General features: G+C 42.1%; 1 protein-coding gene across 1 annotated transcript in view; it reads right to left on the bottom strand.

Moving 5' to 3' along the window:
- Sntg2 (syntrophin gamma 2) overlaps positions 1–17,060 on the bottom strand; it is a 206,478-nt gene extending 189,418 nt beyond the window's left edge. Inside the window, exon 1 of the mRNA XM_021179140.2 lies at positions 16,889–17,060. Within this exon, the coding sequence (XP_021034799.1) occupies positions 16,889–16,960 (72 nt within the window). The 5' untranslated portion in view covers positions 16,961–17,060. The remainder of the gene's footprint in view (positions 1–16,888) is intronic.
- Positions 17,061–18,059: the final 999 nt, after the last annotated feature.

An 18,059-nucleotide genomic window follows, 5' to 3' on the forward strand; every position in this document is an offset into this window, starting at 1 on the left:
CAGTTACACACACACACACAGACAGACACACAGACACACACACAGAGAAAGAGAGAGAGAGAGAGAGAGAGAGAGAGAGAGAGAGAGAGAGAGAGAGAGAGAGAGACTCTACTGTGATCTAGTGATGTTTTTTTCCTTGGAATGTAAAGTGGTCTTATTTTCAAAAAATCAATATAATTCATTATATTAACAGACTAAAAACAAACAAACAAAAAAATCCATGCTATCATCTTAATAGATGCAAGACACACTTTATAAAACTCAAAATATTCTTCTACATGAATCCTAGAGGTGGGGCTGTCAAGATAGCTCAGCATATAAAAGCATTCACTGCATCCTCTGACACCTGGATGGCCTGAGTCCAGTCCCAGGAACACACATGGTAGAAGCAGAGAGGCAACTTCTGTGAATCCTCAAAGGAATTCTCCTTTAGTAAAGATGGCATAAATGCATATTAACAATAAAAAACTATATGTTTCTCTTTTAAGATCAGACATGAGGCAAAATGATCTCTTGTCCTTTACCTGGGCGATACTATACCTGAGGGGCTACAAATTGAAATAAAACAAAAATAAAAAGATAGAAAAAAAAAGATAAAACACTAAGAAACAAATACCTTACGCACAGGTAATCTGATCTTGCATTTTTAAAAGTCCATAGATGAACGAGACAGCTTAGTGGTTAACAACTCTTGTTGATCTTGCAGGGACCTGGGTTTGGTTCCTGGCACCCACATAGCAGCTCAAAACCATCTGTAACTTCCATTCCATGGCATCCAACATCCTCTCTGGCCTTCCCTGGCACCAGGTATGCACATGGTATATATACATACATGCATGTAAAACATTTTACAAAAGTAAAATCATTTTTAAAAAAGATGCCAAGGAGATGGGCATAGTGATTCAGGTATGCCATCCTAGCTCCTTGGGAGGCAGAAGGAGGCTTACAATCTCAAAGACTACCTGGGCTGCATAATGCATCCAAGACCAAGCTGAGAAATTTAGTTCAGCTCTATCTCAAAATAAAAGTAAAAAGAGGGCTCAGGATGTAAGTAGCTCTGCTGTAGGGTGTTTACCTCGTGCTCTCAATAGACCATATCTGTTCTAAACTCAAGAGTCAAAATTAGTCCTTCTTCCCTCAAGTTCTATCACTCGGGTATTTTGTCACAGTAAATGAAAAGTCACTAAGGCTGTCAGACTACAGAAAGCCTGAAGGCACTGAAGCCAGTGTAGGATACCCTGGAAAAAGTGGTACTGTAAGAAGGAAAGGTACCTCAGCAGCCCACACCAATGTGCCTCAGACGGCCCCCAGGCCGTTCTCACTGAAACACTTGAAAACGGCACAAAAAGCACCTTGATTAGCTTTGTGTACAATTAATACCAAGAAGGCTTGCTTCAGCGGAGATTCCTTTCCTAGGAACGAGTGAGTATTTCTCAGAAGTCACAGACACACTGCAGTTATTTATCTACTCAGAGCTGCCTGAAGAGTTGATGCTTTGTAAGCCATGCCCGTGTCCAGGGACAATGGTCATCTCTGAGCACTGCAAGGGAGAAAGCAAGACCTCAGAGCTCAGGAGGACCACCCACAATTCAAGGAAACTGGTACTTCCCTCAGGAAGAGGAGACTCTGAAGTGAGACAGCTAAGAACACGCAGTGAGTTTCCCTGGCTGTGAGTGTTTTTCACATAACCTCTGCCAGCTGACTTATGGTATCCAGTACAGAGTCACCACTATAACTTAAAAAGTTCTGAAGTCGGTTTCAAAAGAAGATGTAATGTAGTTTAGCATTCATTGTTTCCACAGACGATTTCCTGGCATCTAATCCAAAACACCCACTGTTGAAGGCAGTTAAAGAAAAAAAAAAAAAAAAAACACTGGAAAGAGATACCAAGCTCAACTTAGTAAAATGAATATATAACGTCCAATACTATAAGTCTAATATAATTGTGTTTTGAATGTATATATATATATATCAGATCTAGATATGTTCATTATTAATTATTAATTTTATTAATTTGGTTGTGAGCACAACTGTCGAATATCAGAGTGAGGCATGTCCGGGTCAATGACTTCCACACAAGTCCTCATGCACATCAGGTCAGAGTGAGGCATGTCCGGGTCAATGACTTCCACACAAGTCCTCATGCACATCAGGTCAGAGTGAGGCATGTCCGGGTCAAACGACTTCCACACAAGTCCTCATGCACATCAGGTCAGAGTGAGGCATGTCCGGGTCAAATGACTTCCACACAAGTCCTCATGCACATCAGGTAATGGGGCAGTCACCTACTCATCTTCTTGGTACTTTGACAAAATGTTTTTTCAACATTTTCAAATTTTAAAAAATTATGTATCATGTATATAAAAATTGCCTCTTTGGAGCACGTTCCCTTCCTAATTTACTTTAAGATAAGCATCTATTTCCATTTTAATACAATTTGGAATTTCTTAGGTTATTCTATTTAAATTTGTGTTTAGCAATTTTTCATCTTCAATTGTGCTTTTGTTTTGGAGGAAATTTTAGATTCATGTAATGCTGAACACTTCTCGAATCATGCTTTCTATCTGTGGGTGTTTTAAAATCTCAAAGCAACAGAGTGGTAAAAGTTGCAACTTCTAAACCTCTGAGATCACCAAAAAGGTAACATGAGCCAGGCATGACCCCAGTTTCCTGATTAAAAAAGAATGAGAATTTTGTTCAAAGTCAAAATCACCAATATTCACCTGCATCTGTCCTCCCAAATCCAGCTACTGAGGGAGTTAGGTCAATGACCAGGTGAGAACCAGACTCCTGCTTGCTAGAAGATGTGTTTATTCTCTATTTGGAGTTAATACTATCTTTTCTCTCTCTCCTTTTTTAAACTTTTAGTTTTCTAACTTATATACCTCTTCCCAGTCAGATCTGAAGTCAAGATAAGGCTCCTCCAATCTCCCTCTTTTGTACAATTGTCCTATTTTCCTTACTTGGCTTGATTACATAGCATTGTAAGTAATTAAAGAACACATCCTTTCCATCCACAGGGAGGCATAGCCTCTGCTTTATAGGTAAAAACACTCATCTCAACCGATTATGTCTGTTGCTGAGGCTGATGCCATTTCCAGGAAGTCAGAAACTAACCCCACTGATGCACAGTTTAAGGTGATGTGATTAAACAGATGATGGTTAAGTGGAGCATGGACAAGTCATAGCTACAAGGCAGCAGTGTGTCCCCACTGCCCCACCCCTCAGAGCCAGGGCTTCTCTGGGATGGGGAAAGTCAACTCTGCCACACTTAGTTGGATGTCCAACTCAGCCTCTGCTATCCAACAGCAGACAGCAGCTCAGCTCTGAAACAACCATCACTGATTGACACTGCTTCCCTGGGAATGTGCTCCTATGTAAGACAAGGCAGACGGAGTTCAAGACAGCACAACAGTGGTGAGGAAACCAAGTGACTATGCCTACAACGGTGAGGAAACCAAGTGACTATGTCTACAACTTAGATCAGGGGAAAGATGTGCTGGCATGGAGGGTCCTTGGGAAGCTGTATCTCAGAATTCTACTTGCTAATCCTCCATTGAGTATGAAATCAAAACAGATTATCTCCCAGAGTCGTGGTGATGAGCCAGAGTCCACCATTTCCATCCGCTATTTTCCTTACCCTTACAGAAATGATGTAAAGAGGGAAGGATTCGGTTGGGTTCTTGGCTTGAGGAAGTTCAATCCATCAGGGCAAAGAAGACATCGTGGGGAAAGTGGCTCATAGCTGTGGCATGGGGGAGCAGGACACTGATGTTTTTAGCTTACAAGGATTCAAGAAGCAGAGACCTTGAGCCAGAACCTGTTCAGGCTGTAACGCTTGCACTTGATTCAGAGGAAAGGGGCAACCACTTAATCATGAGGGAAAGAAATGAGAATGGAGAAATACAAAGACAAATCAAAGGCAGATGTCTGAAGTCGTTGAGAACATAGAACTCCATTTTAGTCCATCCAAGAGTCCTAAAGCAAAGAGGATTTCCCCTTTGCATGTCAAAGTGACTCCAGAGAATCCAGAAATAGCATTCCTCTAGAAAGCAAGACACTGAAAACTCGTAGGTTACCATGATCTGTTTAAAACGATCACAGCTTCCACTAGATCTGAGTAGAACAGGCATAACAGCAAGCATTGTTGAGTTGTTGGATATTGAGGGACCTGGAAGAGACCCTTCTCAGCAGGGAAAACAGGTCCTTGAAGATAGCCAATCTGCTCCACAGCCACCCAGGCACCATTCCACTTCTGAGTGCAACTTGGGGGCACCCTAAGGCTGATGCTGCTGCCTTGAGAAAACTCCAAAATGAAAACATGCACCCTGGTTCACACTAGGGATTCTAAGTAGCCAAGGACATTGGGAGAGAACAGAGACAGGAGTCCATAGGACACAGTGAGTTTCCATCAGTCCTCCGCTTAGAGATTCATGGACACATGGACAGCAAATGTATGAGTGAGAAATGAGCCAAGGGCAGTTGTAGTTCTCATCCTGACCTGAACTGCTCAAAGTCTTACACGATGCCAGTAACAAAGCAAAAAAAGGGTTTGTAGCCATGATATCAGTGAGGGTGAACACAGTATGAGATCCATCATGCAAGGCATGGGTGAACACCCACAAACACCAACTCCGGAGGTGTTCTCAAAGATCACCAATACATTATGAAAATGTTAGAGGGACTAGAGGAGCCATTTTCTAAAAGTTAATTTTAGACAAACCCGAGTCTTCCCTACTCAACAGGAAAGTTGAATGCCCTGTGTCAATACTGGATACAGGTTGTTCTGAACATTCCCTCAAAAAACCACTCTGAAATTTAACTCTCATATGGGACAATTAACCCTAGAGTGGCTCAGGTAACGTGAGGGCAGGTCACGTTACCCTATGGTTAACCCTATGGTGGCTCTGCTAACAAGGGCGTAGGTCAGTTAACCCTAAGGTGGCTATGTTAACATAGGTGGAGGTCAGTTAAGCCACCAGGAGGTCAATTTATCAAAGAGGAATCAGTTATTCCACTTGCAGAAAATGAATAATTACTACTCCATTAATTACAGTTGTTTGGGAAAAATAAATCCAAACGATCTAAACTGGAAACAAGTATGGCATACTTTAAAATGATCCTGACTTATGAAAGCACATGCACATGTCTGGATTTTAGGAACCGCCCTTGTGTCCCAGCCAAACCACGTACAGGGAGGCCCAGGAGCTATTTCTCCCCCAGGCTCCTCTACATTTCACACACATTCTATATTGAGGCACCCGCATGGACTACCCACACAGTCCTCAGAAGCTTAAAGGTACTCAGACCACAGAGGGTGGCAGAAATACACAGCTTGCAGCATCGGCTGGTGTCCTGGACTACCCAGAGTAGCAGTTCTCAGAGCAGCCTCCAGCTAGGTCAGCTGGCCTGGCCATCTTCACATTGTTTCTGCATGGAGCCCTACCTCCTATCTCCTTGCTCCTTCTCAATCCAAGAAAAGTGGTGACCAAGGAATTGTAGGGCATTGGGACTTCAGAGGGAATTGCCTACACCCTGCCTTCTTAATGAACAACAAAATGCCAACCTACAAGTATTCACCTCTACCTGATAAGAAAGCAAGATTCTCTGAGGCCACAAGAGAAGCTGGCAGAAGACCTGGAAGGAACAACTGAAATACCCAAGGCCTTAGAATCTTCAGAGACTGCGCCATGCCCAGCCTCCCCTGGGCGAGACTAATTACACAGGGCACAGAGAAGCAGCTTTGCTCAGAGACAGCCACTTCATGGAGATCTGAACTTCACCCTAATCAGACAGTTTTTCCATCTCACCCTCCCCCTCCCCCCACACACACAGTTTAATCACCAGCTCCCCATCTACCACTGAGACTAATTTTAACATAGAATGTAGTGTGTGTTCATACCAAAGAATATATCTGGGTTGTAACATCGCCCAACCCATTAATTCATTCATTCATTCATTCATTCATTCATCTATCTATCTATCTACCTCCCTACTACCTACCTATTTATTTATTTATTTATTTATTTATAGGAGAACCCTGGGATCTCCCCCTCCCACCCCCGTTAGGCACACTGTCATGTTACTGACCTATTATCCTTAGCCCTCTGTTTATTTTTTACTTTGAGACAGGGAATGTTGCCCAACCTGCCCTTGAACTTTGCAACCCTTCTGTCTTAGCTTCCTAAAATGCTGGAATTACAAGCTACTGACACCAGGCCAGCCTTGGAAATTAATTTTCATCATTAAATCAGAATAATTAACATCCTTAATATAGTATTAGATGCTCATCCAGTACAGTTCATTTTGTATACAGAAGAGGAGGGTATCCTATGTGTGTGATTAATCATTTCATTATCATTGGCTATTAGCAGTTCTTGAATTAGAATCTAAATCCTCCTATTTTAAAGCATTTTGTTATCTTTAAATCCTAATGTCACATTTGATATCACAACTACATAAATAGCAGTATATATGTATATATATATGTGTATATACATATATACATATATTCATATATATAATGAATATATGGCATATATGTTATATATGTCATAATATGTTATATATGTCATATTACTGTTATATATGTCATATTACTGATTTTATATATATATATATATATATATATATATATATATATATATAAATTTTAATTTTTGACAGTGTTTCTCTGTGTGTAGGTCTCCCTGTCCTGGACCTCCTTCTGTAGATTATGCTGACCTTGAACTCACAGAGATCCACATATTGGTCAAAACCTACAGTGTTTCAGGTAAGCTGGAGATCTGTGGTGTAGCTTGTTTATAGTTAGAAAAATGTATCACATTTTGAAAATTTGTAATAAAGTAGGTTTTAAGTTTTTTAACTACAAAAAATTCTGAAAAATATTTTTAATTAGCAAAATACTTTTAAGATTTAAAAAATTGTATATTGTTCTAGTTTTAAGAGAGTTAAATAAAATCAATTTTGGAAGTTCACACTACTTTCTCATATCTTTCTAGATTTTAAATAAACTTATTTTGTCAATACCATTTTTTTACATCATAACATTTTTTGAGTTATAAACCCATTTTTACTGCATTTCAAATCCTAAATACCAATTTAGACAATGTTGACTTTAGATATTTTTTCTTCTAAAGCAATTACAGGAGTTTATACGGCCTCAGCCAATTCAGCTTCAAAAAAATGTCATATCTTTATAGAACTTTCAAGATGCCATTTTTTACATGAAAATATTGCTCTCTGGAGTTATAACCAAAATACAAAATACAAGAAAAACTGCAAAAGGAGCCAGGCCTGGCATCGCACCCCAGGAAGAATGGCTTTGGGGAGTCAGAGGCAGGAAGAATTCAAGTTCAAGGTTTTGCTGAGCCACATGGTGAGGATGGAGACTCAGTCTCAACAAAACCAAAATAAATGAGCAAAGTAAAACAAACAGCAACTATCCTTCAGAGACAGAAGGTTAATACATGAGCTAAAGTATCCAAGATCAAGTCTTTTGTTATTATAAACTGAATTATAAAGTATTCTTTATCAGTTTGACTTTTCCATATTGTGAAATCATGTTTGAAACAAGGTTTTTGTTTTTGTTTTTGAGTTAACTCAAGAGGAAAAATCTTTCTCAAAATTGATAGCCACAATTCCAGAAGTCTCATTCAATTTTTTTAAACATTCATATGGCTGCATTTTCACAAAATCCTGCCAACAAACAAAACAGAGAATCTGATATAAACTTATTTTGTCAATACCATTTTTTACATTCTAACATTTTTTTATATCTCCTCATATGGTCTCACACAGTGTGTCCAGGGCACCAATGTCCACCTTCCCTGATCTTCCCGCTGTCTCCAGTTTGAGGTAGTGACCAGAGTAAAACAGGAGACTTCAAATGTGGGTTCATTTCTTCTGTGTCGCTCTAACAGTCCACCGTCAGAAACCACCGGGGCTGGGAGCTTTGCTTTGGCTCCGAGTCTCAGAGGGTTCAGCTCATCATGACAGTGAAGGCATGATGGGCAACACTCCAGCCTCAACAGTAGGGAACATGTGGCAGTTGTTACTAATCGTAAGATAAACCAGGGAACAGACAGAGCAGAACTGATTCCAGGAGTGGGTGTCGCCATCAAACACCCACACTTAGTGACATACTTCCTTCATCTAGACCCCATTACCTAATATACACAGAATGGTAAAAATCAGAGGTGATGCATGTTACATAATTTGGCTTTATAGTTAGTATACACTTTCACATACATACTTTGTATATGTGTATATGTGTACAATGTATATGTGTATATGTGTATATATATATATATATATATATATACATACATGCACACACACACATATACATTTTTGTCAATTGAACACTTAAAAGTTATAGCAAAATCATATCCCAATCACATCCTCTGAGTAAGGCAATATTAACCACATGCAATATCATAGATCATTAAGATGTGGCTTTAAGTTTAGGAGACCATTCTTCTACTCCCTATGGAAGACATATGGAAAGGCAGAGCTAAAGACTTACCAAATATATTAAATATTTTGTCAAAGAAGCCTCAGTGGAAAACCTAGCTCAGTTTGTCAGAACCCAGCCAACTTTTGCAGGAACGATGATGGTTCTAGGTTTGCAAAACTGCATGAAGTCACCAGACTCTGGACTTGCTTCTGACAAAGGAATGGTACAGTAATGGCCATGACTTCACACTACTCCACATGAGTGACAATGGCCAGCCACCCTTACTGAGATGATCCAGTACGGACAGAACTACCAAACTGCATAAGACATACTCTTAGGAACTTGTCCAAAAAGTGAGAATCAAAGCTGTGACAGCATCAGGTCAGGAGAGCAATGATCTCCCTTCAGATCAGTAAGGTCTCTTAAACGTACCTGTGCTGCCTTCTGTGAGTTCCCTGTCTTTCTGAGCAGGCAGTAGAACCCTGAATCTCTTCCACTATGAATGTGCAAGGGAAATAGAAACCTTTGCTCTAATAGCCTTAGTTCCACAAAAACAGGTGTACTGTGTACATGTGTGCTTTGTATAGTGAATGGCATTTGTGTTGACTAAACATGAGTGCCACATGTGTGTGTTATGAGTTGCAAGCATGTGTGTGGTGTACAAGTGTTCTGTGTGCTTTGTATGTATATAACGTATATGAATGTTGATCCACATGCATGTATATACACTCATGCAGATATACAGATGCATATGCTATGTACATGCACACATACAAAGAAATGTAACTGATATATGCATATGTGTAATGTGTGTCTATCTGAACATGTTGTGCCTGTGTATATAATGTGCACTGTTTGTATACACATTTTGGCATGTACAGTTATATGAAGCGTGCAAATGTGGGATGTATAGGTATAGCACACATGTGTAACTAGCACATTTATGACGTATGTGTACCTGTGCAGAGCAGGCTGCACACAAGCCCCTCAAATCTATCCCTCCCTCTGAGGCTGAGCAGGCAAGTCTCTCTGCATACTCTCAGCTCTGTATCCTTTTTCCCTCAACCCCCACACCAGATGTTCCTTCGGTTCCTTCACCTCTGGTTCTCAAAGTATTGACTGTCTCACAGACTCCCCTATAGAAGCAGAAGCCACCAAAGAGATGGAGCCACTCCCCCTAGGCATCCTTGATCAGTGTAATCACTACTAACCTTGCTCAAGGATGTGCTTCCATATCACAAAAAAATCTTCCCTCATCATTAGCCATAAAATGTACACAGCTTCTGTGTTTCCTCTCTCAATAGCCTCTGCATATATTTCTGGTTATTCTGGTCATAAGCATGGGAAAGGAATCTGCTCACTTAGGTCTTCAGTCTGCCAGGAAGCCAGCCAAACACCATGGCACACACCTGTAACCCTAACACTTGGGAGGCACAAGCAAGAGAATCAGATGTTTTTGTTTTGTTTTGATTTGGTTTTGTTTTTTAAATTTTTATTAGGTATTTTCTTCCTTTACATTTCAAATGCTATCGCAAAAGTCCCCCATACCCTCCCCCAGTCATGCTCCCCTACCCACTCACTCCCACTTCTTGGCCCTGGCGTTCCCCTGTACTGGGGCATATAAAGTTTGCAAGACCAAGGGGCCTCTCTTCCCAATGATGAGATTCCACCTCACACTAGTCAGAATGGCTAAGATCACAGTCTCAGGTGACAGCAGATGCTGGTGAGGATGTGGAGAAAGAGGAACACTCCTCCATTGCTGGTGGGATTGCAAGCTTGTACAACCACTCTGGAAATCAGTCTGATGGTTCCTCAGAAAATTGGGCATAGTACTACCGAAGGATCCAGCAATACCTCTCCTGGGCATATACCCAGATATTCCAACTGGTAAGAAGGACACATGCTCCACTATGTTCATAGCAGCCCTATTTATAAGAGCCAGAAGCTGGAACGAACCCAGATGTTCCTCAACAGAGGAATGGATACAGAAAACGTGGTACAATTACACAATGGAGTACTACTCAGCTATTAAAAACAATGAATTTATGAAATTCTTAGGCAAATGGATGTATCTGGAGGATATCATCCTGAGAGAGGTAACCCAGTCACAAGAGAACCAGATGTTGAAAGCTGTCTTGCACTACAGGGAAACTCCAGTGTCCCAAAGCAACAACAAAGATAAATAAAGCTCTGTAATCAGACAGGGCCTGAGCCAAGTCTGTATCTGCACTCCATTGTACTGTCTTTAGTTTGCAGTAGATGGATGGACCACAAGTAGCTCAGTCAAGTCCTGTCAGTTATGCATGTATGCATTTGGTCACATTCACAACCAGACAGTGTTTTCTAAATAGTATATTCTTCAGTATCATAAATTCTCACTTTCCAGAGACTGGTGGCTCTACTCAACATGCACACTCTCAATCCCTCTCACAGGGCATAGGAAGTACTATTCTATACTATAGTATACAAGAAATACTGTATTCCTGTATTCCTATAGTATACAGGAAATACTATAGCTAGTGTTTCTGATTACACCAGGAAAAGATACTATCTATCTTGTTGCAAACACAATAGCTTTTCTTTTCTTTTTCTTTAAAGCAGGAGTTGAAGTTCTACTATGAAACAAATAATGTTGCAAGCAGGCAGAATGTCCTTCTGAGATGTTTAGCACCAGCCAAAAGATAATTCTTGGTGGAAATGGGCACAGTAGTATCAAACACAGGGTATGCTTTCAACTGTTAATAAGGTGGCCTTTTTCCCAATATCTAGAAATAAATAAGAGAATGTCACTAAAGCCGACAATGTCAACACCAGCATGTGGGTATAAACAGGTTGTTTCTGGCCCCTGTGGAGTCGGAGCATCCCAGGTTTAAGGTAGGAGAAGTAATTTCACAACACTAGGGACATAATGAACACTCTAGGTAATTACAGTGCAAAAAGTCAAACTGATAGAGCCACTTGGAGAAGTATAATTACCTGAAGAAATCACTAAGACAATCTTTAGCCCTGGGAACAGAATAAATTACATTTAACCATTAGTGGTTATACTGATGTGTAAAATTAAAATTTAGCTACTGTAAAAATAAAATGGCATAATTTCAATGAAACATCAATAAGCTAATAATAAGTATAAAATAAGTGATCAGCTCAAGAACTAGAATTGGGGCTTTCTCCTCTCCTTCATAGTAGTAACTGCTAAGAATAAACACTGCAGAATCAACTACCAGGGAATATAAGTGACACCTCAGACTTGCCTCCTCCTCCTAAGAAAAAGGGCATAATTGCCACTCCTTTAGAGATACTATTGTTATCAGAGCTGGGGTTGTCGCTTCCTAAAGGCCAGGCACAGGCACACTGCTCCTGAGGATGTCACAGGGAAGCCTCAGAGCTATACAGATAGCAGTGGATGCTGGTGGGAGGTCCTGGCTGCACCAGCAACTAGAATGAGCCAGGGATAGGGGAGCTAGGGCAATGCCAGGCTAGCACAGCTGTCCAGGAAACTGGAAAATTAAGGCCAAAAGTTCAGAGGGCACAGTCTAAATAGTCAACACCGGTCTGTGGTTGACTCTACGATGCTCAGACATGTGGACATCAGAGAGGAAATGCAATTCAGGGTTTAGTAGACGCCAAGCCTTGAAGACATATTCTGTGAACCCTTAAACAGAGCCAGTCCAACTAGAATGACTATAGACATTTTTTGGGGGGCGGGCAGAATGAAATAGTGGCATAGTTTGGGGAGCCCCAGGACCCAGTAACAAACAAAAGGTTATGCAAAATAGCTTCCAGTGGCTACACTATATACCCAAGTGTGAAAACCCAATTGAGGCAGTCACCATATTGGGTCAGGAAGAGGGGAGGAGCAGTGATCAACACACCCTAAAGCTGAGCATCTGCCTGCAGACAAAGGCACAGAGGTCTGGGACTGTGGCAATGGGGGCAGCCCTGCCCTCAGTGAGGCAGATGACAAGCTCAGCAAGTGGAATGCAGCATGACACCACTTACCAGAGGAAAAATCAGTCAATCAATGGGAGACACAAGTTGGGAGTGGCCCACTTCCTCTCTTTTACCTCATCTTGGAAAGGGCAAGGGGAGGGGGATTTCTCTGTTCGAGTCCTAAAAGCTGAGTCACCCAGCAGTGTGGGAATGTCCTAGATGCAAAGTATTTGTTTCTCATGGAAAATAAATTATATATCTTTTTGGGATCACTGACAATCCTACCACCCTTCACAAATATGGACTGTTTATTAAGAAATTGGGTGGAATCCTATGGTTGTATTTTACCTATAACACAGTACTGCCACTTAGATCTCTAACTGTTTGAATCAGTTCTAGGAATGAGATTCAACAGTGTTGTGTGATTTTCCACCTAGTTACTTCAATTAAAATAAAAATAGATACGTTTATTCTCCACCAGTCAGGGTTTAAATGAATTTACTACTGTCTGGAGTGAGGTGTACTTTTCTTCCTGGAGCTGGGGTCCAAGGAACAGTGATGAGAGAAATAAACTCAAAAAATGAAAGTCAATGACCACAGTGACACACAGAGTGGTTTTAATATCTCATGTGATTGTATTTATCGTAATACAAGTCAGAGCTGTAACCAAGTGGAATCCGTCCAAATGTCAAATGGATTCTGGTGCCTATCCAAGCTGGGTCAGTCAAAATGCTGACAGTTTAGAATCAGCATCATTCTTTCACAATACAAAAACATTACTGTAAATATTAGGGCAGATAATATGTTAGGCAGGTAGGGAAAATGGCGATAAAACGGGTTAAACAGAATGAAAGTTTAGCAATTTTGGAGTAAGTCGTCTCTGAAATTAGCATACCTTATGTGTTAAAAATATAACCTGACATTTTTATAACTTTGCAATTACAGCCTTAAATAAGCTAAAAAGGCATAGTCGTTTTCCTTAAATCTTAATTATTTGCCTAATAAAAATGTAACGGATGAATAATAATACCAGATCTGAAAAGAAATGTTTAACAAGGAAATTCAAACTGAAAAAGAATCACATAACCCTCACAGCACTTTTTAATAGCATGTGTTGAAGCGTGCAGGATGGTATAGAGTTTTAGCTGTCTCTGGGCAGGGTAGGATTTCAAAGATGCCCTGTGTGTCCTTGGGGGTAGAGAAGAACAGCCAGTGCTCCCAGAGGAAGCCAGGAATGGCCTTGAGTGGGGATCAAGTCCGCAAGGGGAGCTTAGTGCAGAAATAGAAGGGATAAGCCGGCTTCCACAGGCTGAATGGGACTCCAGGAAGGCCGAGGATTCAGCGCCACCTCCTGTTGGCAGAAAACAATGCAACTTTCCAAACCCATGTGAGCTCAGGGCAGCAGTGGTTACTGGACCACAAGGGAAACACTCACCAGTACAAAACCCAAGTGCCTTTTCCATGAAACTGTTAATGTCTTTTCCTTAGAAGGCCTTTAGAAACCTTCTTTATTTCATCATATACAACGAAATCGCTCAGTCTAACTGAATAGCCAGTTTCTGAGAACCATACTACCTAGATGTATGCATAATGTATGCATGCATCGTAGCATTACAACATACTACACTGACATATGTCATATGTACATTGTAATTTTTAAATGACAGTTAATTGCTAAGGGTGACTGGTGTCAGAATGCAAGTGACCAATAAGAATTGCTCTGGAGAGGTTACAGGTGAGAAGGGGGTAAGTGGGCTTCCCCGGCTAGGATTGCTAATTTTCTCCAATGCTAATCAGTGAGTTTCTCTTTATACTATAAATACAGTGCAACCCCTGGGTACTAGCACAGCACAGCACAAGGGAGAAGGAAGGAAGGTAATCACAAGGGGTCTGGATTCAACAGCTTCCCCTTCATCCTGTGCCTCAATGCCACCTTCTCTGGCTTCTCAAAAGTGTGTTGTACGAGCCATCCTGGAATATATGTCTAGATTACAACCAAAAACTATACAGATAAGTAGATATAAGAAGTTGTTACATATATTTCAAGAAAAAGGGGACAAATTTAATTTCTGATATTTTTAACAAGTAGATTCAGGTTTCTAAATTAGATCCTGTTTACATGTTCACCATGAGGCATGTTGTCTCCTGGTAAAATCAAGTAACTCCTTGCTTTAAAATACGTTGGGATTGGCCTATGATGTCACAGGCACCAAAAGAAATTCTATTGGTGAGATCAAAAGTGTCTGAAAGAAAGACGGACACACGTAACAGGAGCAGGAAACAGGGGAGTATTGGGATCCTACAGCCTGCTTAACTTATCTCTGCAGTAATAGCAGCTCTGAAAAAAAAATGGCTAAGAGATTCCATTACGAAGCTTGCCTTCAAAATGACTAGAAATCTCTGCACCTTCCCACCGGCAGGATAGATCATCCTATGAATTTGCAGCTTACCAGTTCACACTGCTGTGCATTGAAGGGTGACCACTTAAAAATAGAAAAAAAATACTCAATAAACACAAGTCCTGCTAAGAACTGCGGACTCTTAGTCTATGGAATGGTTGATTCTCAGAACAGAACTTTAGGAAATGGCCTAACTCAGAAAATGTGTGTGAGACACCAAATCTGGCCCAATTGCTATTATTCAAACAAGCAGCCATTATAATGAATAATTATGCTTTTGACGCCAGAGAGAAAAAAGTAAGACTACATTAGATCCAGTATAATTATTTTTCTAAGTAGATGCTCTAAATTCTGTGAACACTAACGATGGCATAGCTAGGCATTGCAAGCTCAGTAATGTTATGCACAGTAATTGTTAAGAAACTGCGGAATTCTTCAAAGGTGTCTATGCTCCTGGGACTTCTTAGACATCATTCATCAGAGGTTCAAGTACTGCAGCATGAACTGCAGGTAACACAATCCTAGGATTCTGAGAATGTGCAAGTGTCAATCTTGGCAGATTTACTTTAAATACAACCCCGAACCTCACACACTGGAGTTTAGCACTACATTACTGCAAACAGTTCCCTTCAAGTCCAGTTCTGATGGGCCATCTCACATCATCAAGGTTCCTGTGACACCTAAGATGCTGAACGGGTCTTGGACTGTCTTGCAACTTAGTGATTGACGTGGAGCTCAACAAGCTTATTACAAGACTTCTGTGTCATGCATACACTTAAAACTGAAGTCTGCCAAAACTCATGGAGAGGTTCAACGTAAAATAAACCACTTCAAGTCTTCCTCTAATGGTAACCGTTACTAACAAGACTTGTTGCAAGAATATTTCCCAAAATGCACTGTGGGAGGACATTCTATTCAAGTCCCGAGAGATATACACCAGAGAGCCAGTGGCACTTGCTTCCTTCTATTTCCAGGTAATCTAAGTGGATTTCCTAAGGTACGAGTCCCATCTACTGTACTTGGGTAACTACTCACATTACAAAGTATTAAAAAAAAATTAAAACAAACAAAAAAACAAAATCTCACCACATCCCACCCAAAATGTGGAAGATGTTGAGGGACTCTGTCAGATGGTTCAGTTTGCAAAGCAGATACACTGGTCTCAACACATTAAACATACTACTGTGCACTAGCTATTTCTGAAGCCTTGTGACTGGACAGTTAGCAGTCACTCCAGCCTACAGTCTTAGAAACCTTTGTTACCCTATAAGGACCTTATTCTCCTGTAGTGCTGAAGGCTTGGGCTCTTGAGCAAAGTTAAAAAGGAGGCGTGACTGCACCCCAGGACACACACACACACACACACACACACACACAGCTTCCTAAGGCCATGATAAACAGCTGCTGGCTTGCACCCTTTCCAGAACACTTGGCTGAGCTGTGTGGGTGGCAACTTGAAGGTTTCCAAGAACTTTCCGTTTTTGTTTAAATCAACATTTCAGGGTTTTGTCAATCAATAGTTTCGTTTCTTTTAAAAATAGGGGGGTGGGTGGGTAGGACCTAGAATAGACTTTTAAAAACATGTTGCAAAGTTGGCCCATCAGCATTCTCTTGGTTTCTGGGCGATACTGAGCTGGTGGACCAAGCGACAGGCAGAGGCAGTTGGCACCACACCTCATCAAGGGGACAACAAGAAGCCCTGCATAGTGCCTGAGTGGCTGCCAGAGCCCTGCCTGTGACCAGAGAGACCACTCCTTGGAAGAAATACTGGACAGAGCCCAAACCCCATGGTCTGGAAGACCTTAGTTAGCACGCAGTAAAGGAAAGCACCTGTGCCCCATGACCCAGATGTTAAAGATAAGAAAATAAAAACCTGCACGCTGGTAACTGTGAGGCAAGGAAGACAAGATTGCGGTGCCCAGGGGCTAGTGTTATCCACTATGCCCAGGGCCCAGAGCCAACCCCCGCCCACAAGAGCCACCCGGAAAGGGGGACACAAGGACTCAAGAAAGGAGGAGGCGCTGGGAGAGGAGGGTAGGCAGGGAGACTGAAGGGACTCAGAGGTTGAGGAAGAGGGCCTCCAGGGGACCCCACTCACCCGCGCGGGCACCAGTAGGTGACTAGGACGCCCGCGGGGGGCGGCCAGGGACTGCGATCCCTCGGCGCTCATCGCCGCCCACGCGGCTAGGCGTGCGCTTCGGGCTCCGGAGCTCCTAAGTCCAGCGCCAGCAAGGCGCCCGCGCCCCTCTGTGGACGGGCTGGGGCGGACAGAGCCAGCAGCCACTGCGCTAGCAAGCAGGGCAGGCACGGAACCCCGCCCACCTCCCAGCAGCCCAGCCCCTACTACTCTGCTCACCGCCCACCAAGCCCCGCCCGTTACCATCAAGCCACGCCTCATGCCCGGTAACCCCGCCCATCAGCTCTGCCCTTCCACCTCCTGTCAGTGAGGGGTGAACTGGTTTGTGAGCTGGTTGCCACCTCCTTGCGGAGACCATCACTTCCCCCACCTAGGTCAGCAAAGTAGAAAGCTGAAACAAGCTCAGATGCGCGCATCCCTTAGGGTTGGAAGGCTAACCGGGCACCTGGGTCATTGGGGACCAGGAAGCTATTACCAGTGGATTCTGGTGATACCTTCACTGGCACTTACAGATGCTTCCTGGCCACTTCTGCTGGCAAAGCTTCTTAGATTCTGAGTGTAGTGGTACTTTGTCCTGACAACAGCCTTGGGTCCTTTTGGTGTCTCCGGACTTCCACACCGTAGCCTAGCCTGGCTACCCTAAGGACCCGCTTTCTGGGAAAAATGAGAGCATATGAACGTAATAATTCCTTCAGCCTCAGTGGTCTCCATTCCTGTATGCCTGTCTTTTCCTCTCTTGGCATCTGCTTAGGCTCCAGTTCCCATCTGAGGGCAGCTTGGAATCTGTACCCTAATTTCACTCTGCCTCCCACAAAGGGCTCCAGCTTAGTCACCAGTCCCAGTTAAGAACGTCTCTTATTGACCAAATTTGTAACAAAAGAAATATCATAAAAGTGATATTGGGTTTTATAGATTCACATCATACTAGTATAAATGTAAATAAAAATTAGTCTGGGCTAAAAGTCTATGCCTGTCTGCATCCTCACCCAAGGGTTGCCAATACTTAAGTAAAAAAGCAAACATATATTTTCCTCCCTCTTCAGGTCTTATACCTCAGCCCCATCACTCACAGGCATGTATGTGCCAGTGGACAGCACCCTGCGATGCTCATCTTTACTGCTGCACTATTAGG

This window comes from Mus caroli, unplaced genomic scaffold (genome assembly GCF_978045245.1).
Source record: "Mus caroli unplaced genomic scaffold, Mus_caroli_1 scaffold_14, whole genome shotgun sequence".
Lineage (NCBI taxonomy): Eukaryota > Metazoa > Chordata > Mammalia > Rodentia > Muridae > Mus > Mus caroli.